The sequence below is a fragment of the Bos javanicus genome, chromosome 6 (assembly GCF_032452875.1).
Source record: "Bos javanicus breed banteng chromosome 6, ARS-OSU_banteng_1.0, whole genome shotgun sequence".
Taxonomy (NCBI): domain Eukaryota; kingdom Metazoa; phylum Chordata; class Mammalia; order Artiodactyla; family Bovidae; genus Bos; species Bos javanicus.
In genome coordinates, this window is record NC_083873.1 from 5,738,717 (window position 1) to 5,761,901 (window position 23,185).

Consider the following 23,185-nt stretch of genomic DNA (forward strand, 5'->3'; position numbering starts at 1 on the left):
CAGTCTGCGTGGCTGTGAAGGAATTGTGGACTGAATTGAATTTTTCCACTAAATATTTTCTTTGCAATTTCTTCATTGAATTTATCCTAAGAATAATATATACTTTTTGATCTATATAAGGATTTTCTTCAAAATATCCAAGGAAGCATATTTTCATCCAGTCCCTACGATAAATGGCTTGATGTTATTGATCAAGGGAACGAAGAGGACACAACAACCGCAACCCAGAGGTAATGATGCCATAATTACTCAACTCAGAGAAAATACAACCAACATACTCTTAGGAAAATATTAGCTTATAGTTTACAGCTGTGTCCTCTAAAATAATGATCAGTATCATGGGGTTTCACTTGATCATGCCCATGGAAGCCAGTTTGAAGAGAGATGCATGCCTTTTGGTGACACTGTAATTGGTGTTTTTCTCCTAATCTTATTAACATGGAATGCATGACCATTTTACACCTTCTGAACACCTGAAACTGTTGGAGATGAATCCGCTGTTCTAAAATGAGATGATAAAGAACCAATCCGCCAGTGGTATGATCTTAAATACAAACACATAACTAACCAGAGTAGGTCTTACCTGGTTCAGGAATTAAATTCAGTGAATCATTTTTGTATGCTTTCATGCCTGGAACTGTGAGAATGGACTGTGTACATGGTATAAAAAGAAGTACTTTGTTCTCTGTATTTCCACTTACTAAGCAAAATGACTCGCTGTATTTATAAGTGTGTTTTCTGTCCTTAGGCAACTAGTCCAGCTGCCGAGAGCCAATGTAATTTTTCCGCAATACCATTTTGGACTTTTTTACAACATTGAGCAACCATCCTCATCCAATCAGATGACAGCTTATAATTTATCAGTGTGTATAACCCCAAGCATGCTTTGTCTGTCTAATTCTGGCAGCTCAGAAAACTTCACCAAACAGGTAACGAGATTTCTCATTTTTATGCCTTGCGGAGCAGAGTCCCCATCTTGAACCTGAAGTCTGTAGTATTAACTCTGATGAACCAGTTTTTAAGTGCACATTTTAATTACACTGCCTTGGAGTGGCAGAGTCCTACTCTGGTTGGGCATGGGAAGGTGTATTATAACTGAGAACAGTTGACTCACTTCCCCTTTGCCATCCAAGAGACTAAACGATAGAGAGGTAAGAGTAGGATGATATGATAGAAAAGAACCTGGCTTTGGAATCAGAGAGCCAAGGTTCAACTCTCAGCCTAATCACTGAGGGTGTACAGGCCCCAAACTATGATTTCGTCATTACACAATGATGACACCCAATACATCTGGTCACTGTCTGCACATCTTAGCGGCCTGGGCAATATGAGCACCTGAGGCTCCACACATACTGGCCGCACTCTGCCAGCTGTGGATCATTCAGGAAAATACTTGGCTTCTCTTGTGTCTCTGCCTGAGGATGAGGAAGCTAGTAAAATATTTCAGAACATCCTAAGAGAGCCACAACATGCCTAATAAGATCACAGCTCTTCTCCAAGCTCCCCTGGACAGCAAGTGTGAGGCAAGGGAATGTGGTAAAACAGACAGACATGTTTTCTCTCCAGATGCTTTGTTCCTTCACAAACCCCCCCGGCCAACACAGAAACCTCTGCTACCCAAGTTTCAGATATTTCTTCACTGAAGTGAAATTCACAATTGGTGTTGTATTCGATACTTTATAAATTTTAATAATATGAGATATATAATATCTATCTCAAGAAAACTAAAAAAAATTTTCTTAAAAATAAATAAAACTTAATAAGAGAATATACATTTTTGTCCCACATATCCTATGCGGGATACTTAAAAATCATCCTAGTTTTAAGCATGTTAACCATCATTACAAAATTTTAGCTATTAAACCAGGCTTCATATTATAACTTTAGCCCACTGACTAAAAGAATTTTAAAATTTGAGCCCAAACTACTCTTTAAAGTAGGAGTTATGTCTTAGAAAAAGCTGATGTATATATAATATATTTATATATTTTTTAGTCAAGTCTGAATTTTTCTCAGATTTCATTTGCATTTTTGGTTAGAGCCAAGATTCATGGATGAAATGTGATTTACTATTACACCATATGTAGAGTAATACCCCATTTTTTGCCCCCTCGTGTTACAGATTTCTTTCATACAATTTCTCATTGAAAACTGTCTCAAGATATTTGGAGAAGATATCACTTGTCTCTTTGGAGAGACGTCAGTGAGTTCTGATAACAGTGATATCACTGATATTACCGATAACAGTGAGAAGGTTGCAGGTACGTGAATAATGTAACTGGCTTTGATGCCAAAGACAGCAAGGCTGCCAGGGGTCAGTGGGAGATCCTAGAGCCCAAAGCACATTCTAAGGGCAGTAATTTCCATCTGCTCCAAGACATGGGAAGTTTCCCACTTGTGAGATCAAAGCAAGGATAAGACTGTTCTGATTTCAAGAAGCAACTAGTACAGCTTTAGGAGACATCACGATTCGTTGAGTTCAGTTCAGTTGCTCAGTCGTGTCCGACTCTTTGTGACCCCAAGGACTACAGTGACCCCAAGTCCTTGGGGTCGAGGACTGCAGTGTGCCAGGCCTCCCTGTCCATCACCAACTCCCAGAGCTTACTCAAACTCATATCCTTTGAATTGGTGATGCCATCCAACCATCTCATCCTCTCTCGTCCCCTTCTCCTCCTGCCTTCAATCTTTCCCAGCATCAGGGTCTTTTCCAATGAGTCAGTTCTTTACATCAGGTGACCAAGACATTGGAGTTTCAGCTTCAGCATCAGTTAGATTGCTGTATTTGGGGTGGCCTTTCTGTATTCTGGCAGCTTGTGGTTCCTCTTTATTGTGGAGGTTCCTCACTGTGGGTGGGGTTGTATGAGTGGCTTGTCAAGGTTTCCTGTTTAGGGAACCTTGCGTCCCTGTTCTGGTGGGTGGAGCTGGACTTCTCTCCAGAGTGCAGTGAAGTGTCCAGTAGTGAGTTTTGAGATGTCTATGGGTTTGGTGTGAATTTGGGCAGCCTGTATATTGAAGCTCAGGGCTATGTTCCTGCGTTGTTGGAGAATTTGCGTTGTATGTCTTGCTCTGGAACTTGTTGGCTCTTGGGTGGTGCTTGGTTTCAGTGTAGGTATGGAGGCTTTTGGATGAGCTCTTGTCCATTAATGTTCCCTGGAGTCAGGAGTTCTCTGGTGTTCTCAGGTTTTGAACTTAAGCCTCCTGTCTCTGGTTTTCCGTCTTATTCTTAGAGTAGCCTCAAGACTTCTCTATCTGTACAGCATCGATGATAAAACATCTAGGTTAATGATGAAAAGCTTCTCCACAGTGAGGGAACCCAGAGAGGTTCACCAAGTTAGATGGAGAAGAGAATAAGGAGGAGGGAGATAGAGTTGACCAGGAGAAGAAGAGGGGGAATCAAAACGGAAGAGAGCAAGCTAGCCAGTAACCAATTCCCTATGTGCTATCCACAGTTTGGACCCCTCAGAGAGGTTCATGCAGTTACACAGAGAAGAGAAGGAAGAAGGAGACAGAGGTGACCAGGACAAGAAAAGAGGCAATCAAAAGGAGAGAGACAGATCCAGCCAGTAATCAGTTCCCAAAGTGTTCTCCACAGCCTGGAATACACAAAGAGATTCACAGAGTGGGTAGGGAAGAAAAGGGTGAGGGAGGAGATAGAGGCGACCTGGTGGAGAAAAAGGAGAGTCAAAAGGGGGAGAGAGCAATCGAGGCAGTGATCAAACTCCCAAGTAGAAATGGGCAGTGAAGATTGGGTTCTTAAATGTACAAAATTGACAACAAATACCAAAAAGCAAACATTAAAAGTCTACAGTAAAGGTTAGAGACTCCCAAATACAGTATTAAAAAAACAAAGTAACAAAAAATGATAAAATATATATATGAAGTTTGCATTAAAAATAGGATATTTTTTTGAAAGGTAATAGTAGGTTATAAAAATTAAAATTAAAGAAGCAATAGAGGACATAAAAAAAATTTTTTTTTAATGATAATAGTAAAAATATATCTAGGAATTTCTCTGGAGTGGTTGTGGGCAGTGTGGGGTTAGTTCAGTTTCAGATAGTTCCGTTATCCAGCTTATACTTCTCAAGATCTATAGGCCCCTTCCATTGTAGTCAGTGCTAACTCCAACGTTTTAATCTGTTGCACCTGTCTTTTCCAGAGCGCTTCCCTCTGTTTATTTTAACTTCTTCTGTTTGCTGGTCTTTTCAGTGTCTAATTTCCGCCCTGAGTCATGGGGGCGAAGGTGGTCACTTATTTAGGCCCACTTACTCAGTGGTACTGTGGTGACGGAGGAGCACTGCAAACAAATATCCCTGGCGTGTGCTCACAGTGTCCTGGCCGCACTGGGTTTGCCCCCGCTCACGGTGTGTGTGCTTTCCCAGTTTACACTGCTCAGGCTCAGGTTGCTCTGCCTGCAACTGTCTGAGGTGGGCCCTGGGTTGCGTGTACTTCCCAGGTCTAAGCCGTTCAGGTTCAGGTTCAGGTTCTCAGGTACTCCACAAAGGCACAGGCTCAGTTGGACCTGCGTTTTGTGCCCTTCCCATGTCCGAGCAGCTCAGGCGACCAGGTGCTTAACGAGCACAGTGACCCCCAGGTGTGGTGTGTCTTATACCTCCCCCATCCCAGCCGCTCAATTTGCTGGTTGGCAGCAGGCCTGCCCGTCTCAGGTGGGCCGTGTGTCTCTTCTGGGGAGCTGATCTCTGGCCGCGACCGTCCCAGCGGATGTCAACCGCCCAGTATCCCAACAAGTCTTGGTTAGCAAATGGGAGCCTGCTTGCAGTTTTGTAGAGGATGCCTCTCTGGGGCTGAGATTGCCCCTTTCAGGCTCTGGCTGCCCCCGCCTGCCTCCCTGTCTCTGGTGGGAGATGGGTCAGTGCACAGCCAGCTAGCTCTGCTCTGGTATTCTCTCAGTCCTCTGCTCTGTGAGTGGGCCAAGAAGTGCCTTAGATTAGGGCTTTTCACAGGATAGTTTTTTTTCTCTCTGTCTGGCTATCCCACAATTTGGGTTGCTATCTCACATTAGCTCCCTCAGATTGCCCTCAGGGCACTCAGGCCTGGCCCTTACCCTAAGCAATGCAGCCCGCACCTTCCTGTTCAGGCCCCCCGCTTGCTGGTGGCAATCGTGAGTGTCTGGACTAGTTCCCTGCTGGAAGTTGTTGTTAGGCACGCAATCTGTGGGGTTTCTTTCTTTCTTTCTTTCTTTCTTTTTCCTCCCCGTTATGTTACCCTCTGAGATTCCAAAACTCCCCACTGACCTGCCAATGAGAGTGTTTCCTAGTGTTGGGAAACTTCTCCTCTTTTAAGACTACCGTCCCAGGACAGATCTCTGTCCCTACCTCATTTGTCTCTCTTTTTCTCTTTTATATTTTGTCCCACCGCCTTTCAAAGACAATGGGCTGCCTTTCTGGGTCCCTGATGTCCTCTGCCAGCATTCAGAAATTGTTTTCTGGAATTTGCTCAGCATTCAATGTTCTTTCGATGAATTTGTGGGGAGAAAGTCGTCTTTCTGTTCTATTTCTCCGCCACCTTAGGACCGCCTCTGAGACGTGAACTCTGGATTCTACCTCCACAGCAAGCTCTCTTTCCATTCTGTTTCAGACCTAGGTTGCAAATGGAACTGGACTGAATGCTTATGTGTCTGTTTGTTTTTAAGTCTTTCCTCTTGCAATCATCCCTGCTACCATTCCAGTATTGTCCCATTGACATTTCTTTCTCTGAATAAAATGTCTTCCTAATTTAGCAAGTACTGGGGCCAGAATAGAATTTCTACTTAAAGTATTTGTATTCTTAGAATTGTTATTCTATACCCACAAAGTTACACAATTTCATTTTTTAACATTCAAACCCTAATTTGAGCATGAGGAAAAACACTAAGCTAAATCTTGCCAGGATTGTTTAAGAAAGATGAGGTTGTAAAGTTAACCTGTTTCACAGTCCCTGGCAACCCACTCCAGTATTATGATCCAGGAAGTCCCACGGACAGGAGCCTGACAGGCTATAGTCCATGGGGTCGCAAGAGTTGGACACGACTGAACAACTGAGCACCATACTTTTCGTGGCTATAGTATATAGTCTTATTGGTCACAGAGCCCACAAGAACTCTAACACCAACCAATGTACATTACGAAAGCTCCATCTAGGCCTGAAAATAAAAGCGTAGGCCTTAATGTCTATTTTGCTTTCCATCTATGCTTATAGGCTAGCTGGCCATATAGCTTTGTACCAACTGATAGAGTTTTCTTCCTAAGAGTATTCTTATTAAAGCTGAACAATGAAGGAATACATTTGAAATACATGAATACCTGTGGGTAGTTTAGAAATAAAAGAATCAGGTTAAGAGTAGGGAAACCAGGGTGCATAAAGCAACTCAACCCATATAAACATGTATCTTTTCACGTTTGTACATATTAATTAGGAGAATCTGTTCCTGAATTTAAGAATGCATTTGCTTTCTTCATTATCTCCTTTTAAAATGATGGTAGTATGACTGTCAGGGCAGGAAGAGCCTAAGGCAAAGTGATGGCATTCCTTCAGGAATGCACACCTTCTGGAGGCTACACAGTCAAATGGAGAATGGGGGTGCGGTCTGCTTAGGGGGAGGCGACTGATGTCTAGGCTGCCTTAGGCCTTCTGAAGGAGGGAAATTACCTTTATTAAGGCTGCTATGTGCCATGTCTTGTGCTGGGTAGTACATTATGTTATGTAGTCCAGTCAGGTGTAAGTAGCATCATTTATGTTACATTTGAGCAAACTGACGCTCAAAGACTTTTAGGTAACTCATCCAATTAAGAGGCAGAATAGGAGCCTTCTGGTTCTCTCACCCAGCACCACAAGTGGTTCACTCACTTGAATGGACATGGTGCGGCACTCACTATGTCTCCGAAAGACAAGTGGATGGGCATTTTAAAAGATTTGGTTAAATTCTTCTGTTTATTTTTCTACAACTGGGCTCCTCTAATTGACTTCTTTAGCTGGTTATTTAAGCAGGTTATTTAAGGAAATATTAAGCAGGTTTATTGAGGAAATATCAGGAAAACATTCATAGCTGGACACGAGACACTTTGAACTCAATTCTTCATTGCTGATCACTCTTTTTTGAAAAACAATCCTTTGACAGGGGCTGTTGGTAGTTAAAATTCATCTTTGGGTTAGCTGAGTAAGGTGTCACACACACAAAAACTGGCCCCCTGTAATCTTACCACATTGTCTGCAATTAATGACTACTTCTCAAGGACCCTGAGGGCAGGAAGTCATCCTTGGAGCTGACTGTGGTGTGTGGCCTCCCAGAGGAGAGGTCGAGAGGCTGACTGATAAGCACTGTCAGGCAGGATATCTCGTGAAAGGCGATTCTTTTCAAGGGAGAAAATTGTGCATGACTGGGTACTCAGAAAGCCAAACAGGTAACTGAACAGAGGACGGAAACTTCCTACAAATGCTGCTTGATTTGAATATTAAATAATTTTGCCTTTCAAATGAGATCTGAACCCAGAATCCACTGATAACACTTAATATTAGGAAACTTGTGTAACTATAGGTTAAGTGTCTCATGCCACAGGGCAAAGGGAATAGAGAGCACTGTCTGGGGAATACTGTCACAGGGAGAATCAACCCTGTGTCTGATCACGCCTCTAGGTTTAACTACTGGTTTGCAGAATATGGGCAAGAAGAACATGGTAACACCACAAGGATGCAATTAGCCTGCTTTAGAATAAGGGGAATGCTATATAACAAATGGTTCAGTTTCTCTCTTTCAGCCTCTGCCATGAACATGCTGCTGAATGTAAATGGTGGAAATCAGGCTAAATAAGCTAAACTACTACTAGTGAAAATCTCTCTTCTACATTAGTTTCAGACAAGAAGACAGTTAGGAAGAGTTCTCTCAAAAACTGGGCCTTTGGCTGTATCTCCAGGACCTGCAAGGAGAACCAACACCCGTCTCTACCACCCACAAAGCCAAAACAGCTCTTTGGAGCTCCTCTTGAGGATGCATGTGATAATGACACCCTGCCCACCCCAATTCTGGTAGGTCTTATTTTGGTTTCTGTAACCTTCCTGAGAAGGGGAGTGCTGAGAGACCAAGTGTTCTCTTCCAAATCTACTCCCAAATGAAGAAGTCTGGCTTTGTCCGATAAGATTCATAACATTACTTCAAAGAATAAGATCTGATTTAGGTACTGCAGAGTCAGAAGGCAAGTACAAGATGAAAAGATACTCTCCTCCATTCCGCTGATTTCAACAAAGACCCATCTATACCAGCTCAGACCAGTTAACATGGACCCTGTAAGTTAAGGCAGTTAGAGAAGGCGAGGTTGAGGAAAAGAGTGAGAGCAGTCCTTTACAGATCACCTTTATGAGGTGAGAAGGGGCAGCAGTCAGATTAGTGAGCTGCTGCCCTTACCCAAGAAAAGAGGAAGTATATAGAGGCACGTATGTGGAAAGCTCCAGTCTTAAGGGGACCTGTTCTTCTGCAAGGTTGTTCAGAGTAGTTATCTCTTAAACAGCTGTGGCAAGGAATTGTGGAGATCAGCCAGAGGCTGGGACAGGCTGGGAGCTGGGCAAAATCAACCCAATGTCCATTTTTTCCTTCGGGTGACAGAGTGCTTGTTTTGCATAGAATGGTGGGGAGGTCCTGGAGGCGAGTTTTAACTCCAGGCTATTTTGACCGCGTAGCTTTCCTTCAGACTCTGTGTGTAAGAATCTCTGAGAGTCCACCTCATCCTCTTATGTCTCGTCGTCTCCTCCCTTGAAGTCCACACGAGTCTCAAGTCTCCTTCAGCTGAGTCTACTCCCCCTTATGATGCAAAATGTCTCACAGGGATTTGATTTGCAACTCAAGTGTTTAAGCATAAAGTACGCATCCTCTGGCAAAGATGAATCATTTGCTCCTGACAGAAGGTGTCAAAAGAGAGTCACAGAGTTCGGACTCTGCTATATCAAATTAGTGTATTGAACTGTAAGCATTAACTCTTGTCCACTGTCCACTATCTCTCCAAGCACTACACTAGATGCAGGGAATTTTATGGTATATATGAAGAAATTCATCATACTAGCTACGTGCTAGCTACTACCCCAGACCTTGCGTCTTTCACAGAACATTTAGGGGGTAGCCATGACTATCATCACCCCCACTTCATCAATGAAAACAAAAGAGCCTCACCCAAGTATGTGCTATGCCCAAAGTCACACAGTGGATGACTGGCATAACAGATTCCACATTCCTTGAAAAACCTGGCTCCAATATCTGTTATCTCTCTAACTCTGCAGACAGCAGAGGACATGAAAATACAGGAAAAGGAACTAGAAAGGCTGATGAGACAGGATTGTCATCGGAGAAGGAGGAGAGACGTATTGAGCCTGATTTTGAGGGGAGGGAATACAGGAAACAGGACTGAATGGGGTGGACAGTGCCTGGAAGGGGAAGAAACAAATGGAGCATGCATATGGCAAAAAGATTTCCACACTTAGGGAAGAGCATCTATAATAGGGAATAAAGAGAAAGGAGCGGTGAAGAAGGAGAGGGTGAATCTACAAAGGCCTCAAAGCAGAGACGTTTAACACAGTAAATTCACTGAAACGGAAAATCTGATTACACAAGTGTTTACAATGTTTCAGTGTATGAAAGTCAGATCGATTGTTGGGTCGAAAATATATTTAGAGACACTGAAGAAAAAATTTCAAATTGACTTCGGTGCTGTTCTAGAACTGTACCCTCATATACCACAGCTCTGTCAAAACAGGAGCAACCTTGTGCTCTGGGCTTCTAGACATGAAATGTCCCACAGTTTTCTTTTCTTTCCTTCCCTATAGGATATGCTCTCCTTTGTCAATCAAAAAGGGTCGTCCACAGAAGGCATCTTCAGAAAATCAGCCAGTATAAAATCATGCAGAGCCCTACAGAAGAAACTAAACTGTGGAGACACAGTGAACTTGAATGAGGAACCAATGCTTGTGATATCGTCGGTCTTAAAGGTAAGGATAGTTTGAGCATCATCCACACACAGTAAATCTGAAGCTATATGACTGGTCTTCATTATGAATGCCCAAGAAACCTAATAGGCATAAGAGAGGAAGGATCTGAAAAGTGAAAAACACTTCACAACGCAAAACTGAAGGAAGGTACCGCAAATGTTATACGCCCCATACATTAGATATTTTCCTTTTTCATTGCACATCTTGACTCCGGAACACTCCATGCAAAAGAATAACAATATACATCAAAAGACCCACCTACACATTGAGTGTTTACCAAAACAAGCTTCCTGCTTTGGATGACTTCCTCATCACCTTCCTAATGAAGGCCAATTTCCAAAATAAAATTCATATGAAGCTTTTGGAAACAGTTAACAGAAGTAACTTCCCAGGTGGCTCAGACAGTAAAGAATCCGCCTTCAATGCAGGAAACCTGGGATCCATCCCTGGGTTTCCAGGATCCCCTGGAACAGGGGCTGGCATACGACTCCAGTATGGTTGCCTGGAGAATCCCATGGACAGTGGAGTCTGGCAGGCTATAGTCCATGAGGTGGCACAGAATTGGACACGGCTGAAGCAACTTAGCATGGATGCAGGACAGATGTTTACTCACTATGGTAAATTCGTGTGTTTAGTGTGTGTGTTTGTGTGTCTGTGTGTGTTAGTCGCCTCGTAACAGCCGACTCTCTGTGATCCCATTGACTGTAGCCCAGCAGACTCCTCTGTCCATGGAATCCTCCACGCAAGAATACTAGAGTGGGTTGCCATGCCCTTCTCCAGGGGATCTTCCTGCCAGGCATCGAACCTGCATCTCTTGCATCTCCTGCATTGGCAGGCAGGTTTTTTCCCACTAGCACCACCTGGGAAGCCCATTTGTCTTACAATGAATCAAAAAACGCTTAGTGAGGCCACCAAAATCTCTGATCACTGCATCATCCTTGCTTCCCCCGTGTCTCAATGCCTTTTACTTGAAAATTAGTGTAGGGATGATGCCACCAGTTACTCCTCCTTTTTCCTCCTTTTATCTCCCTTACCATCTTTAATGGGCTTTGTTAACACTTGTCAGTTTAGCCCACCACCCAAGGTTACAGTTACATGGTAACCAGTTTTACTACATGCCTAATCTTATAAATCTTATTTTTAAAGGGAGTGCAACAATCAAAATCTGTTTTGAATTTTGCAAAATTCAATAGATTTATACAAAAAATAGGCTGAGTTTGAACTGATACAGCTAAATCACAAGTGTGTAGTTAAATTTTTACCAGGGCGATAATACAATAGAAAGAAAAAATTAATCAATCCATCTTGGTAATTGTTAGCAGCTATGAACAAAAATATATTGATGTAGTAATAACTACAGACAGGTTATTAAAATTATCTTAGAAACCAAATAACATATGGGGTTTCCTTGTCCCCTATTAATGTTCGATTGTATGAAAATAGCAACAGTGCAGATATGATTTAGAGTTGACCCCTACTACACTTGACCCATAATAATACACACTAGGTATGCAAATAGCAAGTAGAGTGCTACCCTCTAAAAGGTGCACACTTGGAACTGATTTCACTTTTGAGCAAGTGTTACTAGGCTCTTGCCTGTTTCCATGCTATAAGCTAGTAAGACTAGTAAGAGGGTGGCAACTTATGGGTACAGGTCTTAAGCAGTCCCAAAGTTTTCTCTTCCTAAAGTTGATTGATCTTGGTGGGGAATCAAACCTTGCAACTTTGGCCTTGAGAATACCATATGTCAAAGCAACCATGGAGTTGGTGTAAATCAGAAATGAATATATAGTCAGAACCACATTGAGTTTGTCATTAAACTGTCTATAAACAGTGGTCCAATAGCAAATACCCACGGCATATTCTGCATGAGTCATGTCCTGGCTTATCCATACTCAGTCTCACCAATCGATTCTACAGCACAGGGTTCAGGAGAGAGAAGAGACACACTCCAAGTGCATGTAGTTTGGTACACAAGGCAAAGGCCCTGCTGCACACTCCCAGACTCCCAGAAGCCAAAGCCAGATGACATGGTTGAATGGCATCACCAACTCCATGGATGTGAATTTGAACAAGACCCAGGTGTTGCTGATGGACAGGAAAGCCTGGTGTGCAGTCCATGGGGTAGGAAAGAGTAGGACAGGACTGAATGGCTGAACTCAAATGGAGTGCTTCCTCCTTCCAAATGTACTGCGGACACTCCATAAGAAGCATAGTGAAACCCTGATGACCAGCATTGGGTACTCTATACCAATTCCAAGAAAAAGTATGAGAGGACTGAGACTTTGTACATTATCTTCATACTCTATCCTCAGTACTCAAGAGAGTGCCTGACACAAACAGCAGCTCAATAAGTACTGAAACAAGCGAACACTAACAGGATTGTAATCATGATAGTTGCCTTAGAAACACTGCGTAAAGAAGATACTATTAAGAGAAGTCAGGCTGTATATTAAGACCAGTGGAAGCAAGTTGTGCCTTTGAAACTGGCAAGGCAATGCCATCATTTCCCCTCAGTTTGCACAACAGGTTACAATTTCATCCATTTTAATAGGCCCCATTCTCCGATATTAAGACTTGGTCATCAGGATAAAGTTTGCAGGCCTCCACTTAGGAAGCTGACATTTGCATATTCTATCCCACAGGTGTCAAGTTGCAATGTATCTAAATTTTCAGTTTTCTCTCTGGGTGGATATATTGAATTCAAAGAGTTGTAAGGGTAACATGTAGTTTACCTTTGGGGCTTTTGATTTATTTCTAACACCTGCTGCTTAAAAGTCTGTAGAACTGAACTTTTATATGATTTTTTTTTTTTTTAAGAAAAAGATTGAAGCTATTTCGATACTAGCTTTTTCCCAAAGAGCACACATACTTCAGGTTTTCTCTTAATATGTGTATAAGAGCATGTAGGGGTGTAATTTTGTTTGTTTTATTTCAGAACTTCTCTTTCTTGAATCACAAGCAAGCATGTGTCTGAAGTAAACAAACAAAATGGGCATGTGCATTTCTTTTCAAGAAACTAATAGGATTTAGGATCAGTTATCACCAGGCCTTGCCAGTTTGTACTAATGTGTTAACATGTACACAGAGACAAGTTCCAGGCAATAGAAGGAGCTTTAGCTTCATTCTCACTACAGCCCAGACCCTGCTTTTATGCTTCTAATTTTAGTTGGGGAAAATCCAACCAGTACTTCTGGGTGTGCAAGGCTGTGGAGAATGACAGCCAAACTCTGTGTGAATCAGTCTGCGTGGCTGCGAAGGAATTGTGGACTGAATTGAATTTTTCCACTAAATATTTTCTTTGCAATTTCTTCATTGAATTTATCCTAAGAATAATATATACTTTTTGATCTATATAAGGATTTTCTTCAAAATATCCAAGGAAGCATATTTTCATCCAGTCCCTACGATAAATGGCTTGATGTTATTGATCAAGGGAACGAAGAGGACACAACAACCGCAACCCAGAGGTAATGATGCCATAATTACTCAACTCAGAGAAAATACAACCAACATACTCTTAGGAAAATATTAGCTTATAGTTTACAGCTGTGTCCTCTAAAATAATGATCAGTATCACGGGGTTTCACTTGATCATGCCCATGGAAGCCAGTTTGAAGAGAGATGCATGCCTTTTGGTGACACTGTAATTGGTGTTTTTCTCCTAATCTTATTAACATGGAATGCATGACCATTTTACACCTTCTGAACACCTGAAACTGTTGGAGATGAATCCGCTGTTCTAAAATGAGATGATAAAGAACCAATCCGCCAGTGGTATGATCTTAAATACAAACACATAACTAACCAGAGTAGGTCTTACCTGGTTCAGGAATTAAATTCAGTGAATCATTTTTGTATGCTTTCATGCCTGGAACTGTGAGAATGGACTGTGTACATGGTATAAAAAGAAGTACTTTGTTCTCTGTATTTCCACTTACTAAGCAAAATGACTCGCTGTATTTATAAGTGTGTTTTCTGTCCTTAGGCAACTAGTCCAGCTGCCGAGAGCCAATGTAATTTTTCCGCAATACCATTTTGGACTTTTTTACAACATTGAGCAACCATCCTCATCCAATCAGATGACAGCTTATAATTTATCAGTGTGTATAACCCCAAGCATGCTTTGTCTGTCTAATTCTGGCAGCTCAGAAAACTTCACCAAACAGGTAACGAGATCTCTCATTTTTATGCCTTGCGGAGCAGAGTCCCCATCTTGAAGCTGAAGTCTGTAGTATTAACTCTGATGAACCAGTTTTTAAGTGCACATTTTAATTACACTGCCTTGGAGTGGCAGAGTCCTACTCTGGTTGGGCATGGGAAGGTGTATTATAACTGAGAACAGTTGACTCACTTCCCCTTTGCCATCCAAGAGACTAAACGATAGAGAGGTAAGAGTAGGATGATATGATAGAAAAGAACCTGGCTTTGGAATCAGAGAGCCAAGGTTCAACTCTCAGCCTAATCACTGAGGGTGTACAGGCCCCAAACTATGATTTCGTCATTACACAATGATGACACCCAATACATCTGGTCACTGTCTGCACATCTTAGCGGCCTGGGCAATATGAGCACCTGAGGCTCCACACATACTGGCCGCACTCTGCCAGCTGTGGATCATTCAGGAAAATACTTGGCTTCTATTGTGTCTCTGCCTGAGGATGAGGAAGCTAGTAAAATATTTCAGAACATCCTAAGAGAGCCACAACATGCCTAATAAGATCACAGCTCTTCTCCAAGCTCCCCTGGACAGCAAGTGTGAGGCAAGGGAATGTGGTAAAACAGACAGACATGTTTTCTCTCCAGATGCTTTGTTCCTTCACAACCCCCCCCCGGCCAACACAGAAACCTCTGCTACCCAAGTTTCAGATATTTCTTCACTGAAGTGAAATTCACAATTGGTGTTGTATTCGATACTTTATAAATTTTAATAATATGAGATATATAATATCTATCTCAAGAAAACTAAAAAAAATTTTCTTAAAAATAAATAAAACTTAATAAGAGAATATACATTTTTGTCCCACATATCCTATGCGGGATACTTAAAAATCATCCTAGTTTTAAGCATGTTAACCATCATTACAAAATTTTAGCTATTAAACCAGGCTTCGTATTATAACTTTAGCCCACTGACTAAAAGAATTTTAAAATTTGAGCCCAAACTACTCTTTAAAGTAGGAGTTATGTCTTAGAAAAAGCTGATGTATATATAATATATTTATATATTTTTTAGTCAAGTCTGAATTTTTCTCAGATTTCATTTGCATTTTTGGTTAGAGCCAAGATTCATGGATGAAATGTGATTTACTATTACACCATATGTAGAGTAATACCCCATTTTTTGCCCCCTCGTGTTACAGATTTCTTTCATACAATTTCTCATTGAAAACTGTCTCAAGATATTTGGAGAAGATATCACTTGTCTCTTTGGAGAGACGTCAGTGAGTTCTGATAACAGTGATATCACTGATATTACCGATAACAGTGAGAAGGTTGCAGGTACGTGAATAATGTAACTGGCTTTGATGCCAAAGACAGCAAGGCTTCCAGGGGTCAGTGGGAGATCCTAGAGCCCAAAGCACATTCTAAGGGCAGTAATTTCCATCTGCTCCAAGACATGGGAAGATTCCCACTTGTGAGATCAAAGCAAGGATAAGACTCTTCTGATTTCAAGAAGCAACTAGTACAGCTTTAGGAGACATCACGATTCGTTGAGTTCAGTTCAGTTGCTCAGTCGTGTCCGACTCTTTGTGACCCCAAGGACTACAGTGACCCCAAGTCCTTGGGGTCGAGGACTGCAGTGTGCCAGGCCTCCCTGTCCATCACCAACTCCCAGAGCTTACTCAAACTCATATCCTTTGAATTGGTGATGCCATCCAACCATCTCATCCTCTCTCGTCCCCTTCTCCTCCTGCCTTCAATCTTTCCCAGCATCAGGGTCTTTTCCAATGAGTCAGTTCTTTACATCAGGTGACCAAGACATTGGAGTTTCAGCTTCAGCATCAGTTAGATTGCTGTATTTGGGGTGGCCTTTCTGTATTCTGGCAGCTTGTGGTTCCTCTTTATTGTGGAGGTTCCTCACTGTGGGTGGGGTTGTATGAGTGGCTTGTCAAGGTTTCCTGTTTAGGGAACCTTGCGTCCCTGTTCTGGTGGGTGGAGCTGGACTTCTCTCCAGAGTGCAGTGAAGTGTCCAGTAGTGAGTTTTGAGATGTCTATGGGTTTGGTGTGAATTTGGGCAGCCTGTATATTGAAGCTCAGGGCTATGTTCCTGCGTTGTTGGAGAATTTGCGTTGTATGTCTTGCTCTGGAACTTGTTGGCTCTTGGGTGGTGCTTGGTTTCAGTGTAGGTATGGAGGCTTTTGGATGAGCTCTTGTCCATTAATGTTCCCTGGAGTCAGGAGTTCTCTGGTGTTCTCAGGTTTTGAACTTAAGCCTCCTGTCTCTGGTTTTCCGTCTTATTCTTAGAGTAGCCTCAAGACTTCTCTATCTGTACAGCATCGATGATAAAACATCTAGGTTAATGATGAAAAGCTTCTCCACAGTGAGGGAACCCAGAGAGGTTCACCAAGTTAGATGGAGAAGAGAATAAGGAGGAGGGAGATAGAGTTGACCAGGAGAAGAAGAGGGGGAATCAAAACGGAAGAGAGCAAGCTAGCCAGTAACCAATTCCCTATGTGCTATCCACAGTTTGGACCCCTCAGAGAGGTTCATGCAGTTACACAGAGAAGAGAAGGAAGAAGGAGACAGAGGTGACCAGGACAAGAAAAGAGGCAATCAAAAGGAGAGAGACAGATCCAGCCAGTAATCAGTTCCCAAAGTGTTCTCCACAGCCTGGAATACACAAAGAGATTCACAGAGTGGGTAGGGAAGAAAAGGGTGAGGGAGGAGATAGAGGCGACCTGGTGGAGAAAAAGGAGAGTCAAAAGGGGGAGAGAGCAATCGAGGCAGTGATCAAACTCCCAAGTAGAAATGGGCAGTGAAGATTGGGTTCTTAAATGTACAAAATTGACAACAAATACCAAAAAGCAAACATTAAAAGTCTACAGTAAAGGTTAGAGACTCCCAAATACAGTATTAAAAAAACAAAGTAACAAAAAATGATAAAATATATATATGAAGTTTGCATTAAAAATAGGGTATTTTTTTGAAAGGTAATAGTAGGTTATAAAAATTAAAATTAAAGAAGCAATAGAGGACATAAAAAAAATTTTTTTTTAATGATAATAGTAAAAATATATCTAGGAATTTCTCTGGAGTGGTTGTGGGCAGTGTGGGGTTAGTTCAGTTTCAGATAGTTCCGTTATCCAGCTTATACTTCTCAAGATCTATAGGCCCCTTCCATTGTAGTCAGTGCTAACTCCAACGTTTTAATCTGTTGCACCTGTCTTTTCCAGAGCGCTTCCCTCTGTTTATTTTAACTTCTTCTGTTTGCTGGTCTTTTCAGTGTCTAATTTCCGCCCTGAGTCATGGGGGCGAAGGTGGTCACTTATTTAGGCCCACTTACTCAGTGGTACTGTGGTGACGGAGGAGCACTGCAAACAAATATCCCTGGCGTGTGCTCACAGTGTCCTGGCCGCACTGGGTTTGCCCCCGCTCACGGTGTGTGTGCTTTCCCAGTTTACACTGCTCAGGCTCAGGTTGCTCTGCCTGCAACTGTCTGAGGTGGGCCCTGGGTTGCGTGTACTTCCCAGGTCTAAGCCGTTCAGGTTCAGGTTCAGGTTCTCAGGTACTCCACAAAGGCACAGGCTCAGTTGGACCTGCGTTTTGTGCCCTTCCCATGTCCGAGCAGCTCAGGCGACCAGGTGCTTAACGAGCACAGTGACCCCCAGGTGTGGTGTGTCTTATACCTCCCCCATCCCAGCCGCTCAATTTGCTGGTTGGCAGCAGGCCTGCCCGTCTCAGGTGGGCCGTGTGTCTCTTCTGGGGAGCTGATCTCTGGCCGCGACCGTCCCAGCGGATGTCAACCGCCCAGTATCCCAACAAGTCTTGGTTAGCAAATGGGAGCCTGCTTGCAGTTTTGTAGAGGATGCCTCTCTGGGGCTGAGATTGCCCCTTTCAGGCTCTGGCTGCCCCCGCCTGCCTCCCTGTCTCTGGTGGGAGATGGGTCAGTGCACAGCCAGCTAGCTCTGCTCTGGTATTCTCTCAGTCCTCTGCTCTGTGAGTGGGCCAGGAAGTGCCTTAGATTAGGGCTTTTCACAGGATAGTTTTTTTTCTCTCTGTCTGGCTATCCCACAATTTGGGTTGCTATCTCACATTAGCTCCCTCAGATTGCCCTCAGGGCACTCAGGCCTGGCCCTTACCCTAAGCAATGCAGCCCGCACCTTCCTGTTCAGGCCCCCCGCTTGCTGGTGGCAATCGTGAGTGTCTGGACTAGTTCCCTGCTGGAAGTTGTTGTTAGGCACGCAATCTGTGGGGTTTCTTTCTTTCTTTCTTTCTTTCTTTCTTTTTCCTCCCCGTTATGTTACCCTCTGAGATTCCAAAACTCCCCACTGACCTGCCAATGAGAGTGTTTCCTAGTGTTGGGAAACTTCTCCTCTTTTAAGACTACCGTCCCAGGACAGATCTCTGTCCCTACCTCATTTGTCTCTCTTTTTCTCTTTTATATTTTGTCCCACCGCCTTTCAAAGACAATGGGCTGCCTTTCTGGGTCCCTGATGTCCTCTGCCAGCATTCAGAAATTGTTTTCTGGAATTTGCTCAGCATTCAATGTTCTTTCGATGAATTTGTGGGGAGAAAGTCGTCTTTCTGTTCTATTTCTCCGCCACCTTAGGACCGCCTCTGAGACGTGAACTCTGGATTCTACCTCCACAGCAAGCTCTCTTTCCATTCTGTTTCAGACCTAGGTTGCAAATGGAACTGGACTGAATGCTTATGTGTCTGTTTGTTTTTAAGTCTTTCCTCTTGCAATCATCCCTGCTACCATTCCAGTATTGTCCCATTGACATTTCTTTCTCTGAATAAAATGTCTTCCTAATTTAGCAAGTACTGGGGCCAGAATAGAATTTCTACTTAAAGTATTTGTATTCTTAGAATTGTTATTCTATACCCACAAAGTTACACAATTTCATTTTTTAACATTCAAACCCTAATTTGAGCATGAGGAAAAACACTAAGCTAAATCTTGCCAGGATTGTTTAAGAAAGATGAGGTTGTAAAGTTAACCTGTTTCACAGTCCCTGGCAACCCACTCCAGTATTATGATCCAGGAAGTCCCACGGACAGGAGCCTGACAGGCTATAGTCCATGGGGTCGCAAGAGTTGGACACGACTGAACAACTGAGCACCATACTTTTCGTGGCTATAGTATATAGTCTTATTGGTCACAGAGCCCACAAGAATTCTAACACCAACCAATGTACATTACGAAAGCTCCATCTAGGCCTGAAAATAAAAGCGTAGGCCTTAATGTCTATTTTGCTTTCCATCTATGCTTATAGGCTAGCTGGCCATATAGCTTTGTACCAACTGATAGAGTTTTCTTCCTAAGAGTATTCTTATTAAAGCTGAACAATGAAGGAATACATTTGAAATACATGAATACCTGTGGGTAGTTTAGAAATAAAAGAATCAGGTTAAGAGTAGGGAAACCAGGGTGCATAAAGCAACTCAACCCATATAAACATGTATCTTTTCACGTTTGTACATATTAATTAGGAGAATCTGTTCCTGAATTTAAGAATGCATTTGCTTTCTTCATTATCTCCTTTTAAAATGATGGTAGTATGACTGTCAGGGCAGGAAGAGCCTAAGGCAAAGTGATGGCATTCCTTCAGGAATGCACACCTTCTGGAGGCTACACAGTCAAATGGAGAATGGGGGTGCGGTCTGCTTAGGGGGAGGCGACTGATGTCTAGGCTGCCTTAGGCCTTCTGAAGGAGGGAAATTACCTTTATTAAGGCTGCTATGTGCCATGTCTTGTGCTGGGTAGTACATTATGTTATGTAGTCCAGTCAGGTGTAAGTAGCATCATTTATGTTACATTTGAGCAAACTGACGCTCAAAGACTTTTAGGTAACTCATCCAATTAAGAGGCAGAATAGGAGCCTTCTGGTTCTCTCACCCAGCACCACAAGTGGTTCACTCACTTGAATGGACATGGTGCGGCACTCACTATGTCTCCGAAAGACAAGTGGATGGGCATTTTAAAAGATTTGGTTAAATTCTTCTGTTTATTTTTCTACAACTGGGCTCCTCTAATTGACTTCTTTAGCTGGTTATTTAAGCAGGTTATTTAAGGAAATATTAAGCAGGTTTATTGAGGAAATATCAGGAAAACATTCATAGCTGGACACGAGACACTTTGAACTCAATTCTTCATTGCTGATCACTCTTTTTTGAAAAACAATCCTTTGACAGGGGCTGTTGGTAGTTAAAATTCATCTTTGGGTTAGCTGAGTAAGGTGTCACACACACAAAAACTGGCCCCCTGTAATCTTACCACATTGTCTGCAATTAATGACTACTTCTCAAGGACCCTGAGGGCAGGAAGTCATCCTTGGAGCTGACTGTGGTGTGTGGCCTCCCAGAGGAGAGGTCGAGAGGCTGACTGATAAGCACTGTCAGGCAGGATATCTCGTGAAAGGCGATTCTTTTCAAGGGAGAAAATTGTGCATGACTGGGTACTCAGAAAGCCAAACAGGTAACTGAACAGAGGACGGAAACTTCCTACAAATGCTGCTTGATTTGAATATTAAATAATTTTGCCTTTCAAATGAGATCTGAACCCAGAATCCACTGATAACACTTAATATTAGGAAACTTGTGTAACTATAGGTTAAGTGTCTCATGCCACAGGGCAAAGGGAATAGAGAGCACTGTCTGGGGAATACTGTCACAGGGAGAATCAACCCTGTGTCTGATCACGCCTCTAGGTTTAACTACTGGTTTGCAGAATATGGGCAAGAAGAACATGGTAACACCACAAGGATGCAATTAGCCTGCTTTAGAATAAGGGGAATGCTATATAACAAATGGTTCAGTTTCTCTCTTTCAGCCTCTGCCATGAACATGCTGCTGAATGTAAATGGTGGAAATCAGGCTAAATAAGCTAAACTACTACTAGTGAAAATCTCTCTTCTACATTAGTTTCAGACAAGAAGACAGTTAGGAAGAGTTCTCTCAAAAACTGGGCCTTTGGCTGTATCTCCAGGACCTGCAAGGAGAACCAACACCCGTCTCTACCACCCACAAAGCCAAAACAGCTCTTTGGAGCTCCTCTTGAGGATGCATGTGATAATGACACCCTGCCCACCCCAATTCTGGTAGGTCTTATTTTGGTTTCTGTAACCTTCCTGAGAAGGGGAGTGCTGAGAGACCAAGTGTTCTCTTCCAAATCTACTCCCAAATGAAGAAGTCTGGCTTTGTCCGATAAGATTCATAACATTACTTCAAAGAATAAGATCTGATTTAGGTACTGCAGAGTCAGAAGGCAAGTACAAGATGAAAAGATACTCTCCTCCATTCCGCTGATTTCAACAAAGACCCATCTATACCAGCTCAGACCAGTTAACATGGACCCTGTAAGTTAAGGCAGTTAGAGAAGGCGAGGTTGAGGAAAAGAGTGAGAGCAGTCCTTTACAGATCACCTTTATGAGGTGAGAAGGGGCAGCAGTCAGATTAGTGAGCTGCTGCCCTTACCCAAGAAAAGAGGAAGTATATAGAGGCACGTATGTGGAAAGCTCCAGTCTTAAGGGGACCTGTTCTTCTGCAAGGTTGTTCAGAGTAGTTATCTCTTAAACAGCTGCGGCAAGGAATTCTGGAGATCAGCCAGAGGCTGGGACAGGCTGGGAGCTGGGCAAAATCAACCCAATGTCCATTTTTTCCTTCGGGTGACAGAGTGCTTGTTTTGCATAGAATGGTGGGGAGGTCCTGGAGGCGAGTTTTAACTCCAGGCTATTTTGACCGCGTAGCTTTCCTTCAGACTCTGTGTGTAAGAATCTCTGAGAGTCCACCTCATCCTCTTATGTCTCGTCGTCTCCTCCCTTGAAGTCCACACGAGTCTCAAGTCTCCTTCAGCTGAGTCTACTCCCCCTTATGATGCAAAATGTCTCACAGGGATTTGATATGGAACTCAAGTGTTTAAGCATAAAGTACGCATCCTCTGGCAAAGATGAATCATTTGCTCCTGACAGAATGTGTCAAAAGAGAGTCACAGAGTTCGGACTGTGCTATATCAAATTAGTGTACTGAACTGTAAGCATTAACTCTTGTCCACTGTCCACTATCTCTCCAAGCACTACACTAGATGCAGGGAATTTTATGGTATATATGAAGAAATTCATCATACTAGCTACGTGCTAGCTACTACCCCAGACCTTGCGTCTTTCACAGAACATTTAGGGGGTAGCCATGACTATCATCACCCCCACTTCATCAATGAAAACAAAAGAGCCTCACCCAAGTATGTGCTATGCCCAAAGTCACACAGTGGATGACTGGCATAACAGATTCCACATTCCTTGAAAAACCTGGCTCCAATATCTGTTATCTCTCTAACTCTGCAGACAGCAGAGGACATGAAAATACAGGAAAAGGAACTAGAAAGGCTGATGAGACAGGATTGTCATCGGAGAAGGAGGAGAGACGTATTGAGCCTGATTTTGAGGGGAGGGAATACAGGAAACAGGACTGAATGGGGTGGACAGTGCCTGGAAGGGGAAGAAACAAATGGAGCATGCATATGGCAAAAAGATTTCCACACTTAGGGAAGAGCATCTATAATAGGGAATAAAGAGAAAGGAGCGGTGAAGAAGGAGAGGGTGAATCTACAAAGGCCTCAAAGCAGAGACGTTTAACACAGTAAATTCACTGAAACGGAAAATCTGATTACACAAGTGTTTACAATGTTTCAGTGTATGAAAGTCAGATCGATTGTTGGGTCGAAAATATATTTAGAGACACTGAAGAAAAAATTTCAAATTGACTTCGGTGCTGTTCTAGAACTGTACCCTCATATACCACAGCTCTGTCAAAACAGGAGCAACCTTGTGCTCTGGGCTTCTAGACATGAAATGTCCCACAGTTTTCTTTTCTTTCCTTCCCTATAGGATATGCTCTCCTTTGTCAATCAAAAAGGGTCGTCCACAGAAGGCATCTTCAGAAAATCAGCCAGTATAAAATCATGCAGAGCCCTACAGAAGAAACTAAACTGTGGAGACACAGTGAACTTGAATGAGGAACCAATGCTTGTGATATCGTCGGTCTTAAAGGTAAGGAT

The 23,185-nt window shown here is 42.8% G+C and overlaps 1 protein-coding gene across 1 annotated transcript in view; it reads left to right on the forward strand.

Annotated features, from left to right (window-relative positions):
• Positions 1–23,185, forward strand: part of LOC133250030 (uncharacterized) — a 123,384-nt gene that overhangs the window by 86,648 nt on the left and 13,551 nt on the right. Inside the window, exons 26-35 of the mRNA XM_061421203.1 lie at positions 121–230; positions 749–929; positions 2,123–2,261; positions 7,844–8,019; positions 9,805–9,966; positions 13,327–13,436; positions 13,955–14,135; positions 15,330–15,468; positions 21,055–21,230; positions 23,016–23,177. Coding sequence (XP_061277187.1) covers positions 121–230; positions 749–929; positions 2,123–2,261; positions 7,844–8,019; positions 9,805–9,966; positions 13,327–13,436; positions 13,955–14,135; positions 15,330–15,468; positions 21,055–21,230; positions 23,016–23,177 — 1,536 coding nt within the window. The remainder of the gene's footprint in view (positions 1–120; positions 231–748; positions 930–2,122; positions 2,262–7,843; positions 8,020–9,804; positions 9,967–13,326; positions 13,437–13,954; positions 14,136–15,329; positions 15,469–21,054; positions 21,231–23,015; positions 23,178–23,185) is intronic.